This window comes from Meles meles, chromosome 1 (genome assembly GCF_922984935.1).
Source record: "Meles meles chromosome 1, mMelMel3.1 paternal haplotype, whole genome shotgun sequence".
Classification (NCBI taxonomy): domain Eukaryota; kingdom Metazoa; phylum Chordata; class Mammalia; order Carnivora; family Mustelidae; genus Meles; species Meles meles.
This window is the reverse complement of record NC_060066.1, coordinates 208386124-208414046: the sequence shown is the minus strand read 5'-3', so window position 1 is coordinate 208414046 and position 27923 is coordinate 208386124. Positions and strand designations below refer to the sequence as shown.

At 51.6% G+C, this 27923-nt stretch overlaps 2 protein-coding genes across 5 annotated transcripts in view; one reads left to right on the top strand and one right to left on the bottom strand.

Annotated features, from left to right (window-relative positions):
- The first annotated feature begins 1354 nt into the window (after positions 1 to 1354).
- TNFRSF8 (TNF receptor superfamily member 8) overlaps positions 1355 to 27923 on the top strand; it is a 61305-nt gene continuing 34736 nt past the window's right edge. For all 4 annotated transcript variants that reach the window (XM_046015483.1, XM_046015494.1, XM_046015472.1 and 1 more), the window contains exons 1-4: positions 1355 to 1481; positions 10600 to 10687; positions 18549 to 18665; positions 27581 to 27733. In XM_046015483.1, the coding sequence (XP_045871439.1) occupies positions 27598 to 27733 (136 nt within the window). In that variant the 5' untranslated portion in view covers positions 1355 to 1481; positions 10600 to 10687; positions 18549 to 18665; positions 27581 to 27597. The remainder of the gene's footprint in view (positions 1482 to 10599; positions 10688 to 18548; positions 18666 to 27580; positions 27734 to 27923) is intronic.
- Positions 25440 to 25916, bottom strand: LOC123948427 (60S ribosomal protein L23a-like). The gene has a single exon (XM_046015510.1). It carries the CDS (start codon positions 25908 to 25910, stop codon positions 25440 to 25442), a length of 471 nt encoding a protein of 156 aa, XP_045871466.1. The 5' UTR covers positions 25911 to 25916.

Sequence of the window (27923 nt, the reverse complement as noted above, 5' to 3'; positions counted from 1 at the left end):
CTTCTGAGAATGAGATTTGGCCTCTGATGCCTCGTGCTGCGCTACAGTCTCCCCAAGAGTGGTTTTGGTGAAGGGACCCGGGGTCGCTCTGATGGGAATCCTCAGAATTCTTTGCCCTCAGGCCTCCCGCTCGTCTCCATCTTTCTCATCCGGTCACCCTGGGGTGGGTGGGGTCGGTGGTGGCAGGGGAGGGAGGCCCAGGGTCATTCCGTGACCTCTGCAGACTTCAATTCCTGTCTTCCTCTCCCAGGGCTAAAGCTACCACAAAGCTCCCTCCGGCACGCGTGCCCTCCGGTCCCAGCTCCCTTTCCCTCAGGCCAGATGTAGTCTCTGAGGCTCCCACTGGGCCTGGTTCTCCTGAACGAGGCTTTCCTGGGGTGACTCATATGCTCTGTGTGTCTCTCTTCCCGCAGGGCTTTCCAGAGCTGGGCTAGTGACCCCACAGAGCCGAGTGCTAAGTAAGAGTGGGTTTTAGGCGCCAGCAGGAAGGCACGTCCTTGCCGGCTTGTCTGGGAAAAGGGACTTTTCCAGCCGCTCAGGGCTTGTGCTGACGCAGGATTTCATCTTATGCACCAGGCAGAAGGGACCCAGAGCGGAGTGACCCAAGTGACACGGGGGAGGAGGTGTGGGCTGGTCTCGCTCAGGGCCTCCCCTTCCTCAGAGAGCGGCCTGGGCAGCCAAGAGCGCCCAGTGGGGTTTGAGCGGGGCTGGGGGGGACATTAGTCAGCTTGAGAGCAGTCAATGCTGGAAGAAGGCAGCATTTACTGGAAGTTTCTGACTCTGCTCCCACTCATCTCTGACCTAGACTTGTTTCTTGAGTTGATTGTGATTCATTCTTCAGCTCAAATGCACCTTCCTCCAGGCCTCTTTTGCCTCCGGAACATCATGGGAAGGAAAACAGGGCTGAGGGAGATCTGGGTCTGGGTCGCCCCGGAAACTGGGGGGTCGTTGGCCCAGACGGTTGGTTTAGCCCAGGCTGGGCCGGGGTGGCCTCATCGGGCTCATGCGCTGACCCTGCGGGGTGGGGGGGGGACCCATGTGGGGTCACGGGTGCCATTTTCCAGATGAGGAGGCAGAGGACGGTCTCACCCATAGTGCCAGGACCGAGTCAGGGCTTGAGTGGGGGCCAGGGGGAGGGGGAGGGGGAGAGAAGGGGGCCAGGCAGCAGAGGTTGTGATAAGAAGCTCTACGCCACGGATGGTGCCAGTGTCCTCGCCAACGGCCCGGTGGGACAGCATGTCGGCGAGGGGGTGGGGGGATAGGCCCTTGACGCTCCCTCGCAGGCTTCCAGGCAAGGTCTCCGGGCTTCCGGGAGCCGCCTGCCAGATGCGCTTCCTGCACTGGGGCAGGCTGAGTTCTCTCTGTCCACACAGTCTCGGGGTGGAATTGGGGGAGGCCTGCGCACCGGGTCCCTGGCTTCCCTCCCCGTGCAGGCTGGGATGACAGAGCTGGTCCCGGAAACAAGCCGGCCCTTCTAGCAGGTGAGCTGACACGGGGACGAATCCAAGACACCTCCAAGAGCGGACAAAAGCTAAAGTACCAGGGCGGGGGTGCGGGAGGGGCTCCCTAGCCTTTAAAGCCATTCAGTTTTCCGTGGCAGCCGCCGGTGTCCCTCGGTGGCTGCTGCTGCTGGGTCAGCTGGCCCCGGGGCTGGTGGACTTTATCCCATCCGAGGTCTCACGGAGTGTGAGAACTGAATCATTGCTGCCGCCCCAGAACTTTCAGGAGGACCGTGATCTGAATGACTGGCTCAGGCAGCTGGGCCGGGGGTTCTCTTGGGCAGGAGGGGCGTCGGTGAGAAGGGAGGAGTTAGCAGTCACAGAAGTTGGACTCAAGGCCAGACCTTGGTAATGTTGACTGACTTGCCTCCATGCTGTCCATCCCCTCTCGTCTCCGTTGCTCTATAATCTTCAGTGGCTCCCCACTGCCAAAGGTAACATTTCCCAAAGTTACTTCCAGGGAACAGGCGTTCCATGAGGAAAGGGTTCCGTGACCACCTAAGATTGGGAAATAATTTGTCTCTTGGCCCCCCCCCCCCCCCCGGCTTTTCCTTGGCGACTCAGAGAGCGAGCAAGCACAGTAAAGGCCCTAGATTTAACCCAGGGATGGAATCCAGGGGTTGGTGGGTTGGTTGTATTTCGTTTTTTGGGTTTTTTGGCTTGTCACCTGAGGACAGTGGGTGGAACCAGCATTTCGTGGCACGCCGTGTGGGAAATGGCGAGTATGTGCCGCCCGTCTGGCCCCGAGTCCTGGGCCTCTTCTCCTTCTGCTCCCACGGTCTCACCCCGCAAACCACTGATTTCCCATACTGCTCTGTTTTTCCCTCTTCGGGACCGTCTTCTCTTCGGGACCTTCCTCTGGGGAAGCTCTCCCCTTCCATCCCTCCTGCCAAGATCTTACTTTCCTTCAAGAAAAAGTGGAAGTGCCCCTTCTCCGAGAAGGTGTCGTGAATCCCCCGCACTCGTCCTTGTTCTCTCCCTGTTGCGTGAGGCTCGCGGCGTTTTGCTTGGCGTCGGCGACCCCTGTGTTTGTCTCATGGTGTCTCTGAGGTTCTCCTTTAGTCATTTGTTCTGCAGGTTGGTGCGTAGTGTCTCCAGCGGACCTGTCGCAGGAGCTGCGTTCCTGAGCTGGGACCGTCCGGCACTGGCTTTCCCGGGGCTCCCAGCGCTGGGCCCAGCTCCCAGTTCCATCCCAGGCCTTTAAGGAACGCTCAGTGGAAGGAGACATGGCTTTATTCTTGGCCTTCTGGATTGGGGCCCTGGTTGAATTCCCTCCCAGGCCATCATTACTACCCATTCAGCGGCTCAGAACAGCACAGAGGATTATCTTTCCGATCTGGGGTTCCTAAATCCAAAATGGCATTGGGCTGGACTGGAGGTGTGGGCAGGCCTGCGGATTTCTGGAGACTCGAGGGGGGAGATGCGTTGCTTTGCCCTCCCAGCTGCTGGGGGCAAGGCATCCTGTGGCTCGGGCTCCTTCCTCCATCTTCATGCCGGCCGCATACCCCTCTCTGAGCCCGTCGTCCCCAGCTTTCCCTGGTCAGACTCACCTGCCCTTTCAAGGACGCTTCTGATGGCCCTGGGCTCACTTGCATAATCCAGGATCATCTCCCCATTTCAAGGTCACTCGTTAGCAACCTCAGTTCCCCTCTGCCACATAAAGAGATCTCATCACCGGTTCTGGGGTTTCCGACGGGGACATCTTCGGAAGGGTGCTCCTCTGCCTCCCACAAATGCCTTCTCGTCTCCTTCCGTCCCGCGGGGGAGAGTTGCAGGGAGGATGGCCACTGTTCTGGTGAGCACCAGCTCAGAGAAGGTCTCAGCTGTTCCTTGCATTCTGCCAGCAAGTGCCAGACCCCCTCCTTGGGGGCTGTTTCTGGGTCTACAGTCTTTGGGTTTATCTCCAGACACAGGCCCGGCTGCACAGAGCCATTTGCACACCCCCCTGCAGCCCCCTGAAAGCCAGGGGTGGGAACTGGGAGGGAGCTCCCCTGGTCTCCTGCTCTTGGGCGTGAGATTAAGGAGGGATGTGGCCAGCAGGCAGAGACCAGGGCTGGACTGTGTGCCTGAGGGTGTGTTTAAGGTTAGGGAGGAGCACGACTTCAATTTGAGGTGGTCTCTTGGCCTGGAGCTCTAGCACGCCTTGTGGGTACAGAGCGGGGCTCAGAATCCCCCAGGACCGGGAGATAACAAAACCCAGTCTACTGAAAGAATAACCCAGGGCTGTAGTCAGCAGAATACTGGTCCCTTAAAACATCCATGTCCTAAGCCCTGGAATCTGCGAATATGTCCCCTTACCTGGAAAAGGGGACTTCGTGCCTGTGGTTAAGGGTAAAGACCAGAGGGGGAGATCAGCGTGGATTATACAGGGGAGCCCACTGTCCTCCCAAGAATCCTTCAAAGCAGGATCTTTCCTGGCTGTGTCAGGGAGAGACGATATGGAAGGAGAGGGAGATGTGAGAGAAGGATTTGCCCCACCAGCGTGGCCTTTGCAGAAGGAGGAGGGGGTGGTACGCCAAGCAATGCCATCCAGGGAACGCAGCAGTTTCCAGAAGATGGGTCTTCACTGATGGGCCGCATAGAGGTGGGACCTCAGTTTTCACGGCAAGGAAATGGATTCTCCCCCCATAGCCTCTGGCAAGGATGCCGCCTGCCCACACCTTGATTTTGGCCGGCTGACACTTGACCTGGGCTTGGGGGTGGGGTGAAAAGGGGGTGTCTCTGAGGGAGTGGCATGAAAGACCAGTTGGAGGGGCTGCTGGCAAGGAGAATGGGGTCAGGGAGGAGCGTGTGCAAGGATGCTGGAGGGAGGAAGAGAGGGTAGGGGTGGAAGTGGGGATGGGAAGAAGGTGGGAGAAGGTGCCGGAGGATGAACAGGCCAGCTGGGTCTCCTGGGCCGCTGCCCGCACTGTGGACTTTATTCGTAGTTTCACTGGAACCCTTCAGCAGGGTGGAGGGAGGAGACCAGACCTGTGTCTGAGAAGATCCACCTGGCATCTGCACTGCGAGTGGGGCACGGGGCCCGGGGTTGATGGGAGGAGGGCCTCGGATGGCTCCCGGCAAGTGCGTGTTGGGGGGTGGTGAGGAAGCGCTGGTGAACCTGAGGGTAGCACTGGGGGCTAAGCCAGCAGGACTAGTGACACAGAACGTGGTGGATCAGAGCCTGCACAAGACGGGTCGGTCCAGATCCCGGCGCTAACACTGTCCAGGCAAGTTTCTTAACCTTCCCGTGCCTCAGTTTCGCCACCTGCAGAATGGGGCAGATGTAAAATGGTCTCGAGTGGGACCTGAGATTTTGCATCTTCAGCTGCTCCTGGTCCAGGCATCTAACCTTGAGTGACAGAGGCAGGGATTCCCTGGGCTAGGGGCGGGATGCTTCTCCCAGCTCTGCCTGCCTCTGGTCGCTTTGTGCATTTTGCATTTGATCTGACTCCCCCAGCCTCCAGCCCCCCACCTCCAGCCTCTTGGTTCCTGCAGGTGCTGCCCAGCTCCTGTTCGCTTCTAGGCAGCCGCAATCAGGTGGGGCTTTTTGAAAGTGAAATTTACCAAGTTTTGTAGGGAAAACCAAACCAGCCTGAAAACGGACAGGTTTAGAAATGGAAAGGCTTCAGGCCACTCTCTTTTTATCTCAATGCCACCAAGGTCAGGCCCCAGTCCTCTGGTTGCACAGCTCATTACTCTGTGGACACCTCGCTCTGCCTCAAGCCTGCTGGGGAACCCCACCCAAAAGCCCCCCTTGCAGTCCCTGGGCTTCCCCCTCCCACTCTCTCCTTTCTGCTGCCCCTTCTCTTCCAGGCCAAGGCCAGTTCCCCAGGAGCAGTAGGAAGTGATGGGCCCTCCAAGGTCTGGGCCCATGGTCAGAGGAGATTGACGGCGCCTCAGTGTCCAGGGGGTCAGCCTTCTTGGGGCTGCCCTAGTGCTGAAGGGGAGGGAGCCTGTGTGAATGGGCAGTGGTGCAGGGCAACCTGGGGCCAACAGGGAGATTGCAGAGGAATAGGAAAGAGCAAGGCCAGAGGTGAGGCTCTGGGGCATGGGACTGGGCCAGCTTCTGGGCATCACGGCGCTGTGCAGGGGAAGCTTAGGACTCCAGATGACACCTTTCTCTAGGTTATGGGAAGGTGGGATTGTCTCCTTTACGGGAACAGCAGCTCCTAGGGAGTATTCAGGGAGCAGGTCAGCTCTCTGACGGGCCGTAGGGGCTCAACGCCCCCGTGGAGTAGTCGGAATGGCCAGGAGTCCCCTGATCCCAACTCAGATCCTGCCTGACACCTGCTGGCCACCAGGTGCTATGTTGGGCAGGTCCTTCTCCACTCCGAGATCAGTTTCTGGGGTAGTAGGTCTCGCAGGACTGTTGGGTTCAACAACTGCTGTTGTGACTTCTACAGCACGTGCGCACTGCTCTGGCCCCATATTCTGGGCGCCTGTAAAACCATGCATGACGTCATAGGCAAAAAAATTCCCCACTGTCTCTGCCGGAGAAGGCCAGTCACAGCGGTCTGGGGGCATCCGCGGTGGATGCTGGGGGATGGCGCTGAGCTGTGTCTCCATCTGGACTCGGTCTCTGCCCCTCTTCCCCCACAAGCCCCACATGAGAACGAGGCCCCCACTCTCCTTCCAGGGCATCCTGGCTGAGGGCCCAGCGCCCCCTGGTGTCAGCCTTGGATTGACAAGGTTTATTGTGAAAATTGTTGCCATCTCTTTCTTGAGCACCTGTTATTGGCAGGTGTGGTTTTGTACAATTGCTTTCTCTTTCTCTCCCCTTTCATGTAGACATAAAGAACACAGAATCAAATATAAATTCCATATTCAAATGTCACCAGCTATATCAATATTCTCCTTTATAGCCCCACTCGGATTCAGAATCCGTTCCAGACATCGCATTCAGCCACACTGTCTCATTTGTCTCCCTATTCTGGAACATTCCATAGCTCTTCTTTCTCTTTCACGCAGAGAGTCCAGGCCAGTTGTTTCGTAGAAAGCCTCTCAGTTTGGGTTTATTTGCTGTGTCCTCATGATTTGATTCAGACCATGGACTTCTGGTAGAAAGACCACAGATATGATATGGTGTCCTCAGCACAATAGACTATTTTTATTTTAGATGGGCAGCCTGTGGCCCATAGAGGGGGAGAAAACTGGGGGCACAGTGAAGCTCAAATATCCTCTTGACACTTAGTTGCTGTGTGACCTCGGGTGGGTGACTGAGCCTCTCTGAGCAGCAGTTTCCTCATCCGTATCAGGGGAAAGGGGTGATCTGGCCGCAGAGGGCTGACAGTGACATAAAGGAGGAGATGTGTGACTGGGGTGGGGGGCATGACCGGCAATACCATGGATTCCCTATTCTTTTCTGCACCTTCCACCGTCCCCCACTGACTCAGGATGTGGTGGCAGGAAGTGGAGGGTAAGAATTCAGGCTCCTGTCAGCTGCACCCTGCCCCCCGCGTCCTGCCCCAGACCCTGGAGAGAGAGCAGGGCCTGGACCTACAGCCTCCTCCAAGTCCATAATTATCAACGAGATGAGTGGGAAGCCAGAAGGGGAAAACCCAGGCCAGCGACCCAGAGTTTTCCCCACACTCAGCAGGCCTGAACTTTTGCACCCCCACCCAGCTCCACCTGTAGGCATCCAAGCTCGCTTGGTGAAATGTTGGGGGTCAGGCAGGTTTCTGTCCCTAGCGAGGCTCCTAGGAGCTCCCCAGTTTATAGGAGAAGGAGGAGATCCTGCTGGAGGTAGGGGGCTGGGTGTGGGTGGGTGAAGAGAGTGGCCTCGAGTCGTGGCCTCAAGTCCTGGGGCTCTGGATTAAGTGAGAAAGGAGATACCCAAGTGCCATGGGACTGGTGGGGTGCAAATGTCAGGTTACGCTGATTTCCCATTTATATGGTAACATTTCAGATGCGCAAAAAGAAAAAAAAAAAGATAATGTAATCAAGACTCTACATATCGGGCGCCTGGGTGTCTCAGTGGGTTAAGCCGCTGCCTTCGGCTCAGGTCGTGGTCTCAGGTTCCTGGGATCGAGTCCCACATCGGGCTCTCTGCTTGGCGGGGAGCCTGCTTCCCTCTCTCTCTCTCTCTCTGCCTGCCTCTCTGCCAACTTGTGATCTCTCTCTGCCAAATAAATAAATAAAATCTTTAAAAATAAAAAAAAAAGACTCTACATATCCATCTTCCAGCCACACCGGCCTTCTCCTGCTCTCTGACATGATGGAAGTATTCATTCCTTAGTGTTCATTGTTCCCTTGGCTGGAGAGAAGAGTAGAGAAGCCCCTCAGACCAGCCAGGCATCTCCTCTGTGGGGGGAGGGTTAGGAGACGGCTTCTGTTTTCTCCCCAAACCAAGAAAGCGCGTTCATCTCATTCATCCTGCAAGTGGCCACCTGGGCTCTGCCAGGCACCGCCTGCCCAGGAGGCTGCTGATATAGAGGTGGGACATAACTCCCTCCTTCCCTCTGCCCTCTCCCTCTCGTCTCCCTTCCTGGAGCCTAGAAACTAGCTTCATGTTCCTCTTTCTTTCTTTCTTTCTTTCTTTTTATTTATTTGAGAGGGAGAGAGAGAGAGAGCATGAGCAGGGGGAAGTGGTAGCGGTTGAGGGGCTCCCTGCTGAGCCAGGAGCCCTGTGCAGGACTCGATCTCAGCACCCCGGGATCATGACCTGAGCTGAAGGCAGACGCTTAACTGACTGAGCCACCCGGGTACCCCATGCTCCCCTTTCATTCCACCAGAAGGACACAGTTCCTCCCCCAGGATGTCAGCAGAGATTTTCTTCTCTTAAGCTTCCTCTGACAAAGGGACTTAACTTTCAAAGAGCCCTGGAAGCCTATGGGGGAACTTGTTAAAATGTGTATTCCTGAAAAAAGTGAGTGTTGACCCCTACTTCACACCATGCGCCAAAATGAAACCTGACAAGGAAGGTTAAGGGATATCATGGAGCAGGTAATGCGGGAGAGCATCTGAATGACACTGGGCTCGCAAGTATTTCTTATAAAGGACATTGACCATGAAAGAAAAGATGGATAAATTGTCCCCCATTAAAACAAAAACTTCCATTCATCACAAGGCTCCCTGGGTGCCTGGGTGGCTCAGCTCGTTAAGCGTCTGCCTTCCACTCAGGTCATGACCCCAGGGTCCTTGGATTGAATCCCATATTGGGCTCCATGCTCAGTTGGGTGTCTGCTTCTCCCTCTCCTACTTCCCCTCCCCCTTCTCTCTCTCTCTCTCACTTACGCTCTCTTAAATAAGTAAATAATTTTTTTTTTAAAAAGATCTTTTTTATTTATTTGGCGGATCACAAGTAGGTGGAAAGGTAAGCAGAGAGGGGCGGGGAGGGGGGAAGCAGGCTCCCTGCTGAGCAGAGAGCCCGATGTGGGGCTCCATCCCAGGACCCTGGGATCATGACCTGAGCAGAAGGCAGAGGCTTTAACCCACTGAGCCACCCAGGCGCCCAAATAAATAAATAATCTTAAAAAATAACTAATTAAAAAAAAAGTCTCCCTTAAGAGTGGGGCCTGGGGTGGCTCAGTCAGTTGAGCATCTGACTCTTGGTTTCAGCTCTGGTCATGATCTCAGGGTCTTAGGATCAAGCCCTGCATTAGGCTCCATGCTCTGTGTGGCGTCTGCTTGGGATTCTCTCCTTCTCCCTCTCCCTCTACCCCTCCCTGGACTGACATACTCTTTCTCTCTCTCTTTCTGAAACAAAATAAATAAAATCTTTAAAAAGGGGAGGATCTCTTAAGAAAGTGAAAAGGCAAGCCACGGAAGGGGAGAAGATATTTACCATTCATTTATTTACCAAAGGGTTTGTATCCAGAATATATAAAGAGTTCCCACACATCAATAAGAAAAGTCAGACGATCCAATTAAAAAAAAAATAAGAAGACCTGAATGAGTATCTTATAAAAGACAATATCCAGAGGCTAACAAACATGTGAAAAGATACCCAACATCGTTATGTCCCTGAGAAATGCAACATAAAGGATACAATGTAAGGCCGTTGCACACTCAGCACCATGGCTAAAATTTTTAAAACTGACTCTACCAAATGTTGACAAGAATGGGGAGCGATTGGAACACTTACACACTGCAGTGAAGGGTCAGTTTAGAAAACTATGGGGATTCTACAAAAGCTGAGCATACACACAATTTATGACCAAGCAATTCCCGCCCCCACCCCCGGGGTGGAGTCCAATAGAAATGTGTACATTTGTGCAGCAAAATATATGTATAGGGCTGTTCCTAGTGGCATTATTCATAATGATCAGGAGTGGACACAACACTAAGGTCCATCAAGAGTAGACTAGATAAATCAATTGTGCCTGTTCATTCACGTGATGCAGCACTACGCAGCAATGAACTTGAACGAACGGCTGCCGTTTGCAACAAAGCGGGTGATTCTCACAATGTAATGTTGAGTTAAAGAAGCCAGCTGCAAGAGAACAGAGATCATTCTACCCACTTGAAACTCAAAGCTGAACAAGACCAGTCTATGGTGGAGAAGTTGGGTTAGCAGGTGCCTTTGGCATGTAGTTCATGGAAAGGGGCACGAGGGAGGGTGCCGGGTGCCGGCAACGTCCTGGTCCTTGATCTGGGTGCCAGCTGTGAGACATGGTCACACTGGAAAAATTCAGTGGCTATGTCCTTGAGATGTGTGCACTTTTCTGTAGAGCATGTTAGACCACAACAAACAGATTTGCTATATTGCTGGGTCCATGCCAGAGGCCAGGTAGGAGGCAACTGAATTAACTGATCCAGGGGAGAGAGGGTGGGGACCCGGGCCAGGTGGAGGAGTTGGGGGCGGGGAGAACATTGGTCCAAAGAGGCCAAGAGAGTTTGCTGATGGATTGGAGATGAGCATGAGAGGAGAGAGCAGAGCCCAGGTTTTGGGCTGAGTTCTGGAAGGCTGGAGATGCCATCACGCTCCCCCCTCCCAGTGGAGCAGGTTGGAGGCAGGTGTGAGATCAAGTGTTCCTGTCCTGATTCTCTTCTAAAACTTGAGGCTCTGTCTCAGGCCTGGTGCTGACAGTGAGTGGAGACCTGGCCTCCCGGGATCTGAGGGGCAGGAGGGATGCGTGCCTGGGACCAGCCTGGCCTCACCAATGTATCCCACCCTCAGGACGGAGTTCGGAGGAACACCTGCGAGGAAGGCCCCAACCACGCCTACGACCAGACTACTGGGAGGTGCTGTTACCGCTGCCCCGAGGGTGAGTGGGGGTGTTGGGGAGGGCCGGGGCGGGGCGGATTTTTGTCCTCAAGGCATAAAACTCTGGGGTGATTGGCGAATGGGCAAGATGAAAGCCCACATTGTCATCTTCACGTTGGCTCTAGATTTCTGAAGCTTTTGCTCTTAGTTCCTGGCTGACCCCTTATGAACCCCTACCATACGCACGCCAGTCTGAGAGCCTCAGAAGCATTGCACGAGCTCCTTAGTATCCTTTATGAATCCCATTTTGTAGATGAGGCTGTGGAGGGTGCTGTAAGCTTAGGGAGCTGGCCCAAGGTCACAGAGCTGGGAAATGGGAGAGCTGGCGGCGGGGGGGCTGGAGCCCAGGGTTCTGTGACCCTGGAGCCTGGGCTCTCGACACCCCCAGACTGCCCCTCATTTCTGAGTCTGGAAGCCCTTTGTGGTCCTCATCTTTTCTAGCCCAGAATGCGCATTTATCTCTGGGCCAGTGGAAGCCTAAATCTCTGGAAGCAGGCTCCCTGCTCGGCGCCCATTCCTGGGAGGCTCAGCCAGCCCCAGCACCATGACTGGCTCTGAGTAGATTATCAGTTTGCCCACGCTCACCGGGCTGGGGCGGCTCTGGCCCGAAGAAGCGAGCGGCCAGAACGGGATGGTGAGGCACTGTCATCCGTGTGGTTGTTACCAAAATTCCCAAGGCACTTCCAGTGGCCTTGGCTGGGTGGGACAGGAGTTAGAGCTGAACTGTGGTCTCTGATCTCGGGTGCAGACTTGAGCGGGAAAGACGCTAATTCTGGCTGTGGAGGGCGTGAGGACTGGCTCGTGCTTGGAGGACAGGAGGCCACTAGAAGTGGGGGATGACATTCGGGATAGGTAGGGGCTCACCTACCCATCCTCTCAGCCTGCCAGCTTTGCTGTCTGGAGGGTGGCTCCTGGCCATGGTGCGCAAAGTCATCCAGGGTAAGTGGCCTGAGCCGGACGGGCACCCCAGCCTGTCCCTAGACCTGCAGTCTTTCTGCTCCACCGCAAGGGCAGACTGAGCCCAAGCTCAGGCCACCCCGCCGCCAAGAACCCAGAACATTTTAGAAAAGAATTAGATATTTTCTATTTCCAAAAACGTTTCAAAGTTGTCATGGTAGGGAAAAAAAGTAGAAATTTATTGGATTTTCTCACCTTTGTTTTATGGGTTAGTGTGGGTTTTGAAGTATGTATGAGGTGGGCGCCTGTGTTTCCCTTAGTGCCTGGGACTCCTGTGCCCGACTGGCCAGTACCCCCCTCCCAACTCCCCATAAGCCTGCCCATCCCCCACCTAACCCTTCACCCACTCTCTTACCTGCCCGCCCCTCCCCCATCCTACGTCCTTCACCCCCTCTCCATTCCTTCTGCCATCTGTCCCCTACTCATGCCCCCATCTAGCTCAGGCTGCTCTTGCTGCCATAACAAAACACCACAGATGGGGAGTGGGTGTGGGGGTGGGGAGGGGCACGTCCACAATGGACATTTGTTTCCAGACCATTCCGGAGGCTAGAAAGTCCAAGATCAAGTTTCTAGCAGGGCTTCTGGTGCAAAGTCTCCTCTTCTTGGCTTGCAGACAGCTCCCTTGTCACGGCTGAAGGAGAGAGAGGAGTGAGTGGGGAAGAAAGTGAGAGAGAGCAGAAAAGAGATACATTTTCCTTTTTCTCTTAGAAGGACCACCAATCCTGTCGGATCAGAGCTCCACTCTCGTGACCGCATTTGTCCTTAATTACCTCCTGAAGACCCTGTCTCCAAATTAAGTCACACTGGGGTTAGGGCTTCAGCATGTGGATTGGAGGGGGGCACAGTTGGCCACAGCACCATCCCCCTCCCACTCCTCCCTTCCCACTTCTGTGTGCTCTGCTGCCCACCCATCCAACAACCGTTTATTGCTTCAATTAATCGTGAGGTCACTCGTCACCTTTTCCACGTTTTCCCCTTGGCCTTTCTTCTGTGCTTTCAAGTCTCTAGGCCTTTCACATGCCTGTCTGCCCTGGGATGCCCTCTCCCACCATTGCCACCTCCCGCAGTCCCGGTACCCCCTCCTCCAGGAAGCCTTCCCTCACCAGCCCAGTGCTGTGTGGCGGGGGGCACGCTGCTTCTTCCCAGGGCAACAGCAGTCAGGACAACCTCAGTGCAGGGCTCTGTGACTTTCCACGGGACCCATAATTCCAGCTGCAGGAAGAAAGACAGACACTTTCTTCCCGCGCCCTCCAGCTTCCTTCACCCCTGCTTGGCACAGTCCCCACAGGGTGTAGTGGGCGGAGAGAGTGACATCTGCGTCCCCAGCACCCTCCACTTCGGTGCTATGACTTGGGAAGAGAGGGCTGCCGTCCCCCCACGTTCTCTCTGTGGCCCAGTGACCGGGGGCGGCTGAGCGTCTCTTGCTGGTGTGGTGGGCGGGGCATTTTGCTGGAGTTTTATTGACCCGGTGCTTCCGGCAAGCAAGAGGAAAAGAGAAAAACCCACAAAAACCCCTTCCTCGGTCTCTGGGGGAAATTTGTGACATTTTGCCCGCCCTGTGCAATCAGGCTCAGCTCAGCTGTGTGGCAGTGTTGGCCGGAGGTGAGTTGCTGGAGGAAGGAAACTGGGAGACCTTTGAGACTGAGAAGTTTAGATGTCACTGAGTCTCTCCTCTCACCCGGGCTCTGATGCCCTTCGTAGCATCCTTGACAGCTGCTCCCCAGTCCTCTGCTTACACACCCTCAGTGACGAGGAGCTCACTCGCTGCTTCATAACAAGGACAACAATTATTGCTGATGGAGCATGCTCTGTGCTGGCCACAGTGCCAGCCTTTCACCTGCATTAGCTTACTGAATCCTGATAGGAAACCCAGAGAGGAAACTTGGACTTGGTTCAGAGATTTTTCCATGGTTATATGCTAGTAAGTAGCCCCCGGGGGACTCATTCGAGCCCCTACTGGCTATCTCAGAAAGTCTGAGTATGGCTAACTCAGAAACCTGAGCTCTTTCCCCTTAGCTGGTGCTGACCCCCAAGACAGAGCATGTCAGCAAGGAGCCCCTGTGGGGGCTACAACCCCCCTCTTATTCTGCCCCTTCCTTCCTGGATCACCTTCTCCTTAGTGCCTAGAGTGGGAGGAGGGGACCCTGCAGATGTGTGAAGCCTGCCTCTTGTGGGCGTGGGGCGACATTGTGAAGCCAGGTCCCACGTTATGCAGAGAGCATGGCTTGCTTGGGGCTGTGTGAGTGTACCCCATCACGTCCCAGGAGCGGAGGGGATTCTCCAAGGGCTGTGAGCAGGAAGGAGGAGGAGGAGGCCTCCTTGGCCTTCCGGCCCTTGGTCAAGCTTGGGAGGCCCACAGTTCCCTTCCCAGTCTGTTCTCCCTCGTTCACCAAGAGGAACACATGACCAACATCTTCCAGTTCCAATTCCAAAGCCCAAGAAGAAAGTATCCAATGGTACAGATGTCCACCTCTGCTCTGGTTCCCCCTGGCCCTGGGCCACTGCTTGAGGGAGAGGGCAATTCTCCAAGAAGGGCAGCCTATGGGCTAGGAAGCCCTTCCAATATGTGTCTATTGCCCAGGCTGTTAGAATTTGGGGTGGTGCTGCTGGCAGCCATGGGAACACACTCCCAGGGCATGTGACTTGACTGAGGGGTCTTCCTTGAGGAAAAGGAGTCCTGGGAACGAGCAGGGGTTGGCTGGGCCAAGGTGGGGAGGAGGCGTGCTCTGGGCAGAGGCACAGAATACGCAAAGGCCTCGAGGGGAGCAGGGTGGACCGTTGGAGAACTGGGAGGGTTCCATTTGGCAGAAGGCCGAGCCCAGGGTATGTAGCGGGAGTGGAGGAGGGGCTGGCGGCCAAGTGCAAGAACTGTGGCCTTGCACAGTGTGCAAGTTTCTTTGCAGTGTGGGAGTTTCTTTGGCCAAAGCAGCTGGGGCCTGGTTGCCTGATGCTGTGCCAGATGTGAGAGGGGGTGCAGGAATGTTAGCACAAACTTTGAGAACATCTGGAGTCAGCAAAGCGCCCCGAGATGGAGGGGGAGTGGCTGGAGACAGATCATGATGGAGGGACCCATTCTAGTGCAGCCTCTGCGGGCCCTGAGCCCTTATCGACCGTTTTTGTTTCTGATTTTGAAAGAGATTCAGTGCAGAAAATCTGTGTGGAAAATGGGCAAAGAAAATAGGAACGAATCAGGGCTCATAATTCTTTGGCTTCGTCTACTCCAGCCCCCATGGCCTTTCTGTTCCTGGCATGTTCTGTTCTGTCCCCAGGGCCTTTGCACAGGTGGTTTCTTCTGCCCGGAGCAATCTTTCCACGGCCCTCTGTGCGGCTGCCTCTTTTGGTCCTGGGGGACTCAGGAAGGCCTCCCCAGTCCCCTTCTCTGGAGCTCCCCTGCCTCTTCCTCTGCCTTCTCTTCTGGATCCTGCTTTATTTTCTTCCAAGTTTGTTCACACACTGGAAACTGACTTGCCAATTTCTTTCTGTACTTGCTTGTCTCTCCTCCTCTAGGCTCGAGGATAAGCTCTATGGGAGTAGGGAATCTCACCTTCTCCACTTTCTAAGTTCAGTCCCTGGCACGGAGGTGATGGTCAATAAATGTTGAGTTGAGTGAAAATAGAATCCCACCATGAAGTGAGTCACTTGAGTCCTTGAATAGATTTTCTGGAGCAGGGAGGGTTTGTAGAGTTCACCCCAAACAGCCCTTGGCTCTGAGAGGTGATTTTAAAGGGATCCAGAGAGGGGAACTGGATGGGGTCAAAAGATCAGGAAAATTCCACCAGGGGATGGTGTTTCAGCCTGAGCTGGTTGGCTACAGAGGGATTCCCAGTGGGTAGAAATGGAGATGGGTAGATTCGTCAGCCTGGGCGAAGAGCATTTGTATTCATTCCCTAGGGCTGCCTTCAACAAAGTACCATGAACTGATTGATGGACACAACAGAAATGGGTTATCTCACAGTTCGGAGGCTAGAAGTCCAAGATCAATGTGCTGGCCTGGCCATGCTCCCTCTGAAGGCTCTGGGGAAGGTTCTTCCCTGTCTCCCAGCTTCTGGTAGTTCCTTGGCTGGTGGCAGCATGAGTCCAGTCTTTATCTGGTTGTGTTCCCATGTGCACATGTGTCTTGTATCCAGATTTCCCCCCTTTTTATCATCTTGGATTAGGGCCCACCCCAATTACCTCTGTACAGACCCTGTCTTCACATAAGATCACATTCTGAGATACCAGGAGTTAGGGTTTCAGCGTGTCTCTTTCAGGGGACAGAATTCAACCCATTACAACACTCCAGGACATAGGAGGGCTGCCAGAGAAAAGACCAAGGTACCCAGTGGTGGCTGCAGCTTAGAGCCCATGAGGGGAGCCATGCACAGTAATGCCAAAGCAGGAATCAGAGCCAGAGGGAGGCCTGAGAATGCGAGGCCGGGTCCATATTGATTAGGTGGTCGGAGCACGTATCGATCAGATCTATGCGCCAGGCCCTGTGAGGGGGGAATCATTGGTGATCAGAAAGGCAAAGATTCAGCCTTGTGGAGCTCACAGTCATGGGAGGAATTCAGATACTAAGACAATGTATCCCACGAATAACTGTGATCACACATCTAGATTAAACAGATTACAGCAGACTTAGGCACAGGAGGGCAAGGTACGTGGATCTCTGATGGTTCATAACAGGGGTCTTGACCAAGGTGCTGACAGAGCGACACCCTGACAATGATGTGAAGGCTGAGCAAGGGTTTACTAGGGGAAAGGGGAGAGGCACATTTGTGGCAAAGGGCCAGCTTGTGCAAAGGCCCTGGGGGCAGAAGGGAGCATGACCCCTTTGGGGGACATGGAGATTCCAGTGTGGCCAGATTAGACAGTAAAAAGAGCTGTAGGTGGGCAGAACCTCCTTAACCACGGTAAGAACCTGGGGCTCTATCCTGGGAGCCATGAGATGGCTTTGAAAGTTTTAGGCAAGAGGTGATGGGGTCACATTTACCTCTCTGAAAGACCACTGGGGAGCCACAGAAATTTTCTGAGCTAGAGGATACCAGCCATCACGCTAGTATTTCTGAGAGGTTCTTACATATTTTTCTAAGCAGGGGCTTACCTTGAGGTCCAGGGACTCCCAAGTGTCCATGGGTAGATTTCAGGGGGGCCTAGACCTGAATGAGTTCACTCCTTTTCATCAGCCCTTGACTAAAATGCCCTGTATGCTTCCTTCCGTTGTGGATTAAGACAACAAAGCACAGTGATGTTCTTGGAGCATCTGCAGCTTTCCCCACAGTAAAGTCAGATATTCTCCTGATATCTTGCAATGGTGCCACAGTCGCCACCGATATCACGAAACATTATTCATGCTCATCGGTTACTTTGAAACAATGATATTCATTAGATTTTTTATGTAATGCGTTTACAAAGAATCACAGATGTCGCCATCACTTAAATTATTATTTTAAGATTTTACTTATTTGACACAGAGAGAGAGATCACAAGTAGGCAGAGAGAGAGGAGGAAGCAGGCTCCCTGCTGAGCAGAGAGCCCGATGCGGGGCTCGATCCCAGGACCCTGAGATCATGACCTGAGCCGAAGGCAGAGGCTTACCCCCCTGAGCCACCCAGGCGCCCCATCGCTTAAATAATTGTAATTGTAATTGTAATTGTAATGGCTTGTTTACGGTGCTCTCACACAGCTAGGTTCCCGGGTCATCCCATGTACTGTACTTTGTGCACTTAGAAACACGATTCCCAGCAGGGTCCCCCACGTCCCCGGAACGACTAGGCGGCACACGGAATGTTGAGGACCTATGGTTCAGCCTAACGTATTACGTCCGAACAGAGTGAGGGTAGGGAAAGAGCTGGCTCCATAAGAGAGAAGACGGAGACGCCATCAATCCAGGCTGGACGCTCTCGGGTCCATTTCTCTCCGTCCTGGACTCTGCTTGCGTCTAACTCACCTCCTTCTCAGGCAGGCTGTGGCCATGCTGCACCTGCCACGACCCGGCAGCTGGGGACTTCAACTGCCCTTTGCCCCAGGAATCCAACCATAAAGAGACGTGGTCTTCACAGGTAGCTTTTGTGAAACCCTCAGAGATGAGGCTCTTTGGCAGACATGGCTCACGTGTCTCTGAAGCAGAGTGGTGAGGAAGATGTACTCTGATTGGCTTGTCTGGGTCATGTGCCCACTCTGAAGGACGAGGTATTCTGATTGGCCTATTTGGGTCATGTGACCACCCTGAAGGCTGAGGTATTCTGATTGGCTTATCTGGCTCACGTGCCCATCCGGGCTCAAGCTGTGGGTGGTAGGCGTCGCAGCTAGGACTGTCACTGGACAGAGAGCTGGGTGGGTACGCGAAGGCGCTCCGCGGTTTTGCCGCAGGGAGTCGGTGTCGACGCCATGCATTTCCCGTCCGTGTATAATGGGAGTCAGGGGCTGCTGGGTGATCTGCGCGCATCTCAGTCAGGCTGGCTGAGGCTCCGCAGATCTAGGGACTCCGGGCTCCCCAGTTCCTGCAGGGAAGCAGGGCTCCTGCCCGAATGACCGCCGCCGCTGCCCTCCGGAGCTTGCGGTGCACCAAGCACACCTGCTTGTTTTCACCATCCCTTTACCCCGCTCAACAAACCCGACGGGGGATCCTGCTAATCTCATGGTGCCCATGAGTCACTGGAACTGGACCAAGCTACGCAGTGGGAACCCCCGGGCCCGGCTCTTCCACCCAAGCCGGGCTGCTTCGCCAGCCTGCTCGCTGAACTTGGGCGAGGTCTGCCCTCTCCCGGGCAACGCGTCCACGTAGAACCCGAGAGCTGGACCACCATGTTTGGTGGGTTGAAAGGTGGAGCTGGGAAGGGCTTCAGGGACGAGAGGTAAAGTCTGGGGAGGTGAGTTCTTCGCCAAGGCGGCTCGGCCTGGAGCTTCTCTGCTTCCTTCCCCAGGGCACACCTCGCAGCAGCCGTGCGCACAAGGGTCGTTCGACTGCAGGAAGCAGTGTGCTCCCGACTACTACCTGGACAGGGATGGCCGCTGCAAGGCCTGTGTGACCTGTTCTGGAGGTAAGGGTCTTGTTCTCCCCGGCAGGGGCAGCTCCCAGGGAGGGGGAGCCCTCTGGGCTGTAGGCAGAGAAGGTGGGGAGCAACCACATTTGGTGCCTGGCTGGACTCTGAGTTGGCGCCCTGGTGCCTCAGTTTACCCCTCTGTATTTGTGAATTGATATCAGCCATGAGGTTTTGCATCCGTTTCTATTTTTCTATTTTTTTGAGATTTTATTTATTTATTTGAGAGAGAGAGATAGAGACAGAGTGAGAGTGCATGAGAGGGGTGGACAGAGGGAGAAGCAGGCTCCCCATGGAGCAGGGAGCTGGATGTGGGACTCGATCCCAGGACTCCAAGATCATGACCCGAGCTGAAGGCAGTTGCTTTACCAACTGAGCCACCCAGGCACCCTTGCATCCGTTTTTAGAGGGACTTCGACCTCTAAAAGATTCCTCCCCTGCTTTTTAATGTAATCTCTATGCTCAACTTGGGGCTCCAACCCATGACCCTGAGATGAGGAGTTTCATGTTCTACAGACTGAGCCAGCCAGGCCCCTGGGGGAAATTCTTTTCTTATCTCTGCTTTACAGTGAAGAAACCCAGGTTTAGGGAGGTTAAGGGCCTTTCCAAAGTTATAAAAGTCTGGTAAGGGGCAGATCAGGAGTTTGAGGTGTCTGTCCAACACCCAGAACTGTTATTCACCTAAGACCACAAGTGCTTCCAGGAGAAAGCTTCCCATAGCACTTTCATTGTTAATTTATTATGGTTGTGGTTTGTGCGCTCTCTGGTGTTTTGTTTTGTGTGGGTTTTTTGTGGTGTGGGGTTGGGAAATTTGTGGAGATTTCTTGTACCCTAATAAATGTTCACATTTTATTTTACCTTATTTTATTTTTTAAAAGATTTTATTTATTTATTTGACAGACAGATCACGAGAAGGTAGAGAGGCAGGCAGAAAGGGGGGAGGAAGCAGACTCCCCACTGAGCAGAGAGCCCAATGCGGGTCTCGATCCCAGGACCCCCAAGATCATGACCTGAGCCGAAGGCAGAGGCTTAACCCACTGAGCCAACCAGGCACCCCAAATGTACATATTTTAAAAGCATCTTTAGTGTGTTTGGAAAAAAAATGGATGTTCTGTTGGTTAGGTACAAAATTCTCTGTATACCTATTAGAGCAGGCTTGTTAATTGTGTTATTTAAATAAGATGTGTTCTTCTTTTTTTAAATAGGTGTTCTTTTAAAATAATTTTTTAAGTTTATTCAAGGAGGGGCACTTGGGTGGCTCAGTCAGTTAAGTGGCTGCCTTTGGCTCAGGCCATGATCCCAGGGTCCTGGAATCCAGCCCCACATTGGGCTCCCTGCTCAGCAGGGAGTCTGCTTCTCCCTCTCCCTCTGCCTGCCGCTCTGCCTGCTTGTGCGCTCTATCTCTCTGTCAAATAAATAATTAAAATCTTTAAAGAAAAAGTTTATTCAAGGAGTCTCCACACCCAGTGTGGGGCTTGAACTCGTGACCTTGAGATCAAGAGTCACATGCTTTATCGACTGAGCCAACTAGGTCCCCTGAAATAATATGCATTCCTTTTTTTTTTTCATTCTATTTTTGTCACCTTCCAGATGGTTGATGTCTGAGCTAGATGTGTAAAACCCATCTCCCCTATGCTTGTTTTTCACCAGATTTTCATTGTGTTCTATTTATTTTTGCTCTCTATATGTCAAAGCTATGTTATTAGGTACAGTGTTCATGAATACTGTGCTTTCGTGGTGGGTTGGACCTTTCATCAGCATGAAATACACCTCTTTGGTCCTTACAATGTATTTGCCGTAATTCCATTTTTGTTTGATATCAATATTGCCATTCTTCTTTGTCTACGCTAGTATTTCTCTGGCATATCTTTAAGTTTAAAATTAATGACTGCATGTATTAAATGAAAGTTATAGGCATTCATTATAAAACTTTCTTTTTTTTTTAATCTTTTTTTTAAATCTTTTTTTTTTTTTTTTAAGATTTTATTTATTTATTTGACAGAGAGAGAGATCACAAGTAGGCAGAGAGGCAGGCAGAGAGAGAGGAGGAAGCAGTCTCCCTGCAGAGCAGAGAGCCCGATGCGGGGCTCGATCCCAGGACCCTGAGATCATGACCTGAGCCGAAGGCAGCGGCTTAAACCACTGAGCCACCCAGGCGCCCCCATTATAAAACTTTCAAGCGATACAGAAGTGTGAGAAGAAAGCGGGCTCTGCCCCTTCCCCTTTCCCTTCCTTGGGTGTCTGACGGACACTTCTCTGTATCTCTATATAGAGGGAAGAAGAATGGGAAGGTTTGCAGCCAGACAGACTATACATACATAGAGAAAAGGGAGTTTTTAAAAAAGATTTTATTTATTTATTTGAGAGAGAGCGCGCACACACACATGTATGTATACATACATACACACGTGAGAGGTAGGGATGGGCAGAGGGAGGGAGTTAGCAGACTCCCCACTGAGGAGGGAGCTGAAGATGGATCTCCAGCCCAGGACCCAAGATCATGACCTGTACTGAAGGCAGCCACTCAACCGACCGAGCCACCTAGGCACCCCGAGAAAAGGGGTTTTTAAGAGGATGGGCTCTTACTGTTTATGTTTTTCAAATGATTATATTTGATTTTATTCAAATGTATTAGAGGAGGAAGAGACTAAAGTGAAGATATAACAATCACAAGAGAACAGTGTCTAAAAATAAAACCCTCTACAATGAAGAAGAGATTATGAAAATCAAGGAGCAGTTGGAAATCATTAAAGGAATAATTGTCTCTTGTGGTAAAATCATGTTCTGCTTGTTTCAGTTTTTGGACGGGATAGAGTGGATTGGCTTCCTGTAATGAAAAATGAAGTAATTAGCTTGCTGCTTCCTTGTCCTCTTCCTGACTTTTATTACTTACTTAGTTTTTTTTTTTTACTTTGTTATTGCCTATGGTGTTCATATTCTTTAACATAAGCCTCAGTCCCTTGGCCTATTAGTGTTACTTTGCTATTTAAAGTTATTCATTGCGCACTAGGAGTAAGTTGACGACAGCTTCTCTGTTCCTGAGTTTTTCATTTTGATTTATTGCTTGGTTGGTTAGATTTCACTGACCTATGGGTGGTTTTTTTTTTTTTAAGATTTTATTTATTCATTTGACAGACAGAGATCACAAGTAGGCAGAGAGAGTGAGGGGGAAGCAGGATCCCTGCTGAGCAGAGAGCCTGATGCAGGGCTCGATCCCAGGACCCTGGGATCATGACCTGAGCCAAAGGCAGAGGCTTTAACCCACTAGCCACCCAGGTGCCCCCTGACCTGTGGATTTTTTTTTTTTATGAGTTCTTTTTTTTTAAGATTTTATTTATTCTTTTGACAGATAGAGATCACAAGTAGGCAGAGAAGCAGGCAGAAAGAGAGGAGGAAGCAGGCTCCTGGCCAAGCAGAGAACCCGATGTGGGGCTCGATTCCAGGACGCTGGGATCATGACCTGAGCTGAAGGCAGAGGCTTTAACCCACTGAGCCACCCAGGCGCCCCTGACCTGTGGATTTTTGAGGAAGGACTCATCTTTGTGCATCCCTCAGGGGATTCTTTCATGTTTGAGAATGTTTCTTGCCTTTACGCCTGTATGACAACTTTGTATATGATTATTCCTGGAACTTATTTTCTTTAGAACTTTGTAGGCATTTGATGCATTGTCTTCTTTGCTGAATGTTGCTGTGGAGTGGTCTGCTATCTTCCTTCTTTTCCCCTTTGTAGAAGACTGTAAGCATAATGCTTTCCTTATTCTTAGGGCTCAAAAACTTACCAGAATATGCCTTGATATTAATTGTTTGGAAAGAATTCTTCCTAGTACCTGGAAAGTCTTCTCTCTGTCTCTCTTTTTTTAAGTTTTTATTTATTTAAGTAATCTCTGTATCCAACATGGGGCTTCAACCCACGACCCCAAGATCAAGAGTCTCATGTTCCACTGACTGAGGCAGCTAGGTGTCCCTGGAATGTCTTTTCTATCTGCAGATTTAGTTCTTCTTCATTTCTGGAAATTGGCTTGGATTTATATTTCTGTTAAATATATATCTCAGTAACAGTTTTATGGTTGCCTCTTATCCTTAAGTTTGATTGTGTTTTCCTTTCTTCCCTGCCGTCGTCGTCATTGTTTTCTTCTTTTATGATTTTACTTATTAGAGAGAGAGACAGAGAGAGCGAGCATGAGCAAGGGAGAAGGGCAGAGGGATAGAGGTAGAGGGAGAAGTAGAAACAAGCTCCCTACTGATCAGGGAGCCCAAGGATGCTGGTGATGATGATGATGTGGAACTCTATCCCAGGACCTCGAGGTCATGACCTGAGCTGAAGGCAGACGTTTAACTGACTGAGCCAGTCAGGCACCCCTCTTCCTGTGTTCTTGAATTGCGTTAGTATCTTCGTCTTTTTATCTTGCATTCACTGGTATTTTCTTACTGCTTTTTCCGTGCCATGAACTCCGTCTTCTTTCTGATCTCTTCCACTGCTTGCCTCCCAGGTGTCACCAGGGCTCCCAGGACACTTGTAATGTATTCATTGAATTCATTGGTGATGCTGTGCATCTCAGTTTGCTTACTTTAGCTCTCTAGTCTAACTTCTCATCCCATGCTTTCTTAAAGATCCTCTTTGCTGAATTTATATTCTTTGTTCTAAAAATATTTTACTTATCTATCTATTTATTTTTAAAGATTTTATTTATTTATTTGACAGACAGAGATCACAAGTAGGCAGAGAGGCAGGTGGGGGTGGGGGAAGCAGGCTCCCTGCTGAGGAAGGAGCCTGATGTGGGACTTGATCCCAGGACCCTAGGATCATGACCTGAGCCGAAGGCAGATGCTTGACTGAGTGAAGCTGAATTTATATTCTTTTCTTTTTTTTTTAAAGATTTTATTTATTTATTTGACAGAGATCACAAGTAGGCAGAGAGGCAGGCAGAGAGAGTGAGAGGGAAGCAGGCTCCCTGCGGAGCGGAGAGCCCGATACGGGACTCGATCCCAGGACCCTGAGATCATGACCTGAGCCGAAGGCAGCGGCTTAAACCACTGAGCCACCCTTATTAACTTCTTTTATAGTGTGAAGCACTCTTGGGATTGCTTCTGTTTTAGCCTGGGTTCTTGGTCTTTCCAAAATGTATTTCTATCTCTTTCAGATCTTTCTCTTTGTTTTCCCGTCTTCCCTTTTCCCTCCCTTTCTTCTTTACTGCTACAGTGTGTTTGCAGTGGTCTCTTCTTTTTTTTTTTTGCTTCAGCTTAGCAGGGGCAGCAGCTCGTTGTGGTGTAATTTCTTTACACCTGCTCTACCTCCCTGGGTTCTGGTTTGTCTTTTCAGCTCAGACCTTCAGCTGGGGGCTGAGTGTTACTTTTCAAAAACACTGTAGTAAAATGTACATAACAGAAAATTGATCATTGTAACCATTTTTAAAAAAAGATTTTATTTATTCACGAGAGACAGAGAAGCAGGCTTCCCATGGAGCAAGGAGTCCAACATGGGACTCAATCCCAGGACCCCGGGATCATGACTTAACCGAATCATGACCTGGCGGAAGCCGAGTCGGATGCTTAACCAACTGAGTCACCTAAGAGTCCGATCATTGTATCTATCCATTTTAAGTGTACTGTTCGGGGGTGGGGGGGCATCAATTGCCTTCACGTTTTTGGGGCAACATCTCACCATTTCCCAGCTCCAGCCCTTTTTCATTTGCCCCAACTGTAACTCTGTCCCCACTGAACACTAGCTCCCTACCATGGTACCCCCAGCCTTCGGCAGTTACCGTTCTACTCACTGTCTCTGAAATTTGACCACTTTAGGAAGTTCATATAAGTAGCATCCTAAAATATTTATCTTTTGTGACTGCCTTATTTCACTAAGCCTCGTGTCTTCAAGACACTGTAGCAGGTTTCAGGCTAATACACCATTGGATGGATCGGCCACATTTTGTTCATCCATTCATGTTGGCGAACACTTGGGATGCTTTTACCTTTCAGCTGTTGTGAATTTTGCTGCTGAATACACACATCAGCAAATAATCTGTTCAGGTCTCTGCTTTCAGTTCTTTTGGGGAATATCCTTAGCAGTAGAGTTGCTGGATCGTGTGGTCATCCTGTTTAATTTTTGAAGGAATCCTGAGTGTTACTTTTGAAACTGATTTTAGGAGCCCGAGGGCCTGGGTGGGAGGCAGAGTGCAGCCAGAGACCGGCTCCGTCCTTGCTGGGGCAGGGATCTGCCTTCCCTTCCATCAGGGGTGTATCTAGAGCTCCTGCTTCCTGTAAAGAAGTGTACCCCACTCCCGGGGCCTCTGTTCATTTCCACTGGACCTGCCTTGCTGAAAGTTAGCAAGTCCAGCAACCTTTCCCACCTTTGCCCAGACCTCTGTGGTTTTATTCTTTGAATTTTCCAGGGGTATCTACTGTTTGTCCTCAGTCTACCCCTCTCTTAGATTTTCTAGAATTCTCAGGATTTTATTCTCTCCTCAGTACTGTTTCTGGGGTGCAGGCAAGACTACTACTCCGGGGCCACTACAGCAAGGAAGAGAGAGAGATGAGAGAGCCCCCTGAGATGGGGCCAGGCCTGGGAGAAGCGCCTATCATTTTTGTTCACATCTCATTTGCTAGAGTCTTGTCACGTGACCCAAATCCAACTGCAAAGGAGGCTGGGAAATGTAGTCTTTGTGTGAGCCCACAGGAAGTAAATTGGTGACTACAGCATTCTGTGCCCAAGGATCCCTTTTTTTTTTTTTTTAATCATGAAAAAACTGTATTTAGATTTAGCCAGCTGGACTCAGTTTAGATGATCCCAATTTTGTTGGCAACATCCAAAGCATCATAGTCAGGGGCCAGTCGAACGTATGCCTTCTTCTCTCCATCAGGCCTGATTAAGGTGTTGACCTTGGCTACATCAATGTCACAGAGCTTCTTCACAGCCTGTTTGATCTGGTGCTTGTTGGCCTTGACATCCACAATGAACACAAGTGTGTTGTTGTCTTCTGTTTTCTTCATGGCTGACTCAGTAGTCAGGGGGAACTTGATTATGGCATAGTGATCAAGCTTGTTTCTCCTGGGGGCGCTCTTTCGAGGGTATTTGGGCTGCCTTCGGAGACGCAGAGTCTTGGGTCGTCGGAACGTAGGTGATGTGTGGATCTTCTTTTTTTTGTGACTGTGGACGCCTTTCAGCACCACTTTCTTGGCCTTCAAAGCCTTTGCTTTGGCTTCGGCTTTGGGAGGGGCAGGGGCTTCCTTCTTAGCTTTCGGCGCCATCTTCGTAAAAGGGCCCAAGGATCCCTTTTTATGGCTTCGATTTCCTTCCTTTCTTCCTTGAGTTCCAGGGGATTCTGCTGTATAGCTGCAAATTCCTGAGGATATTAATTGTACTGATTCTAATGGCTTGTTCTGTGGGGTTTTGTTTTCTGTTTTTTTCTTTTTTTCTTTTACCTGCTCTTTCGAGAGTTAGTTCTTTTTGAGTTTGGAGCTCTTTTTCTCTCCCACGGGTGACCCTTCTGCACACTGTATCCGGTCACTGGGATGGGGGCGTGTGTTGTTTAGTGGCTAATCTTCTACAGGGTCCCACGTAGGACCAGCCCTGGGGCACGGCTGTGCTCACCTCACCCAAGAGTCTCCTGGGGGAGATGCTTGGCTTCTGGACCTGTGGCATAAGTGGATGAGAAGCGTGGGGAGACTGACCCAGGGGCGCTCCTGCTGCGTTCCTCATCGGCTTCCCTGGGGCCTGCCCCTGCCCTGTACTGACTCAGAGACTGGAGTGCCCTGGCCCAGAGCCTCTCCCAGAATAACCCTCTTGGGTATATTTTGGGCTGCAGGTTTCGGTCTCCTTCTTCCATGCAGTCCCACCTGCTCCCATGTTTCAGGAAGCCTTCACCATTTCCGGTTGGCCAAGGATGCCCTGTGTTGCTTTCCACGCACGTTTGCATTTGCCGATTACTTATACCAGTGATTTTTTTTTCTCTTGAGATTAAAATTCAACATTTTATTATTTCAAAAATTAAATTATTTGTTCTTGCATGTAAGCTCTATGCCCAACGTGGGGCTTGAACTCGTGACCCTAAGATCAAGAGTGGCGAGCTGTACCGACTCAACCAGCCAGGCGCCCCTAAGATTCACCATTTTAAATGTGCAGTACGGTGGTTTTATTATATTCACAATGTGCAACCCATCACCACTCTATGACTTCAGAAAATTTCCACCTCCCGCAAAAGAAACCCCTGTCCTCCCAATTCTCCTCCTGTTCCACTCCCTTAGAGTCACTAGTCTACATTCTGTCTGTGTGGATTTGCCTAGTTTGGGCATTTCAGAGTCATTAATATGCGGCTTTTAGTGACCGGCTTCTTTCACTTTGCAGGGTTTTCAGGGTTCACCCATGCTGTAACAGGGTCATTCCTTTTTATGGCTGAACGATCGATTGGTGGACATTTGGGTTGTTTCTACTTTTTGGCTATTACGAGCAATACTGACATGAATGTTAGGTTTAGGACCCTCCTCCCAAACCCCCGGCAACCACTCGACAGTGTCTCGATGGTTTGGTCTTTTCCAGAATGCCACAGAGTTGGAATCACACAGCACGTAGCTTTTTCAGACTGACCTCTTTCATGTAGCAATAGGCATTGAAGCCTTCCTCCGTGTCTTTTTTCTTGTTTTTTGGTCCATTTTAAAATGGGGCCATTAATTTCTTTTTAATACGATTATAATGACATCTGGGGATCTGGGCGGGGAAGTGGAGGCTGCCCCATTGGCCCTGCCTGGCTTCTTGCCCTTGTTGCAGGAACACTCTGGAATGAAGTGCCAGCTCCCTGCCCAAAGGGAGGCCACAGCAGCATCTTCTGTCTTGTGCCAAACGGGCACTGGCCTCGAGGGTTCTCTGGCTCCCTTCCCCTGTCCTTCCTCTGTCCCCTGTGACTCTTCTTTGTGTCCCTTAGACGATCTCGTGGAGAAGATGCCATGCTCAGGGAATTCCTCCCGCGTCTGTGAGTGTCGGCCTGGCATGTTCTGTTTCACATCAGCCACCAAGTCCTGTGCCCGCTGTAGGCCACACTCCGTCTGCCCACCAGGGGAGGTCGTCAGGTTCCAGGGTAAGTATCCTCACCCTCAGCCCAGCACCAAGATCTGGGCCCAACTGCCCCCACCCCAGATCTCCAAATGACCTATGACCTCCCACTTCCTTCTTCCTGTTGGACGGACCGCTGTCTCCTTTCGAGATCCCGTAGGGGCACCAGCTACTGCAGAGCCCCCTTCCCCACTTCCCTGCACTTTGTGTCCTGC

Coding starts and splice junctions, on each gene's coding strand:
- LOC123948427 (XM_046015510.1), bottom strand. CDS start 25,910: ATGGCGCCGAAAGCTAAGAAGGAAGCCCCTGCCCCTCCCAAAGCCGAA.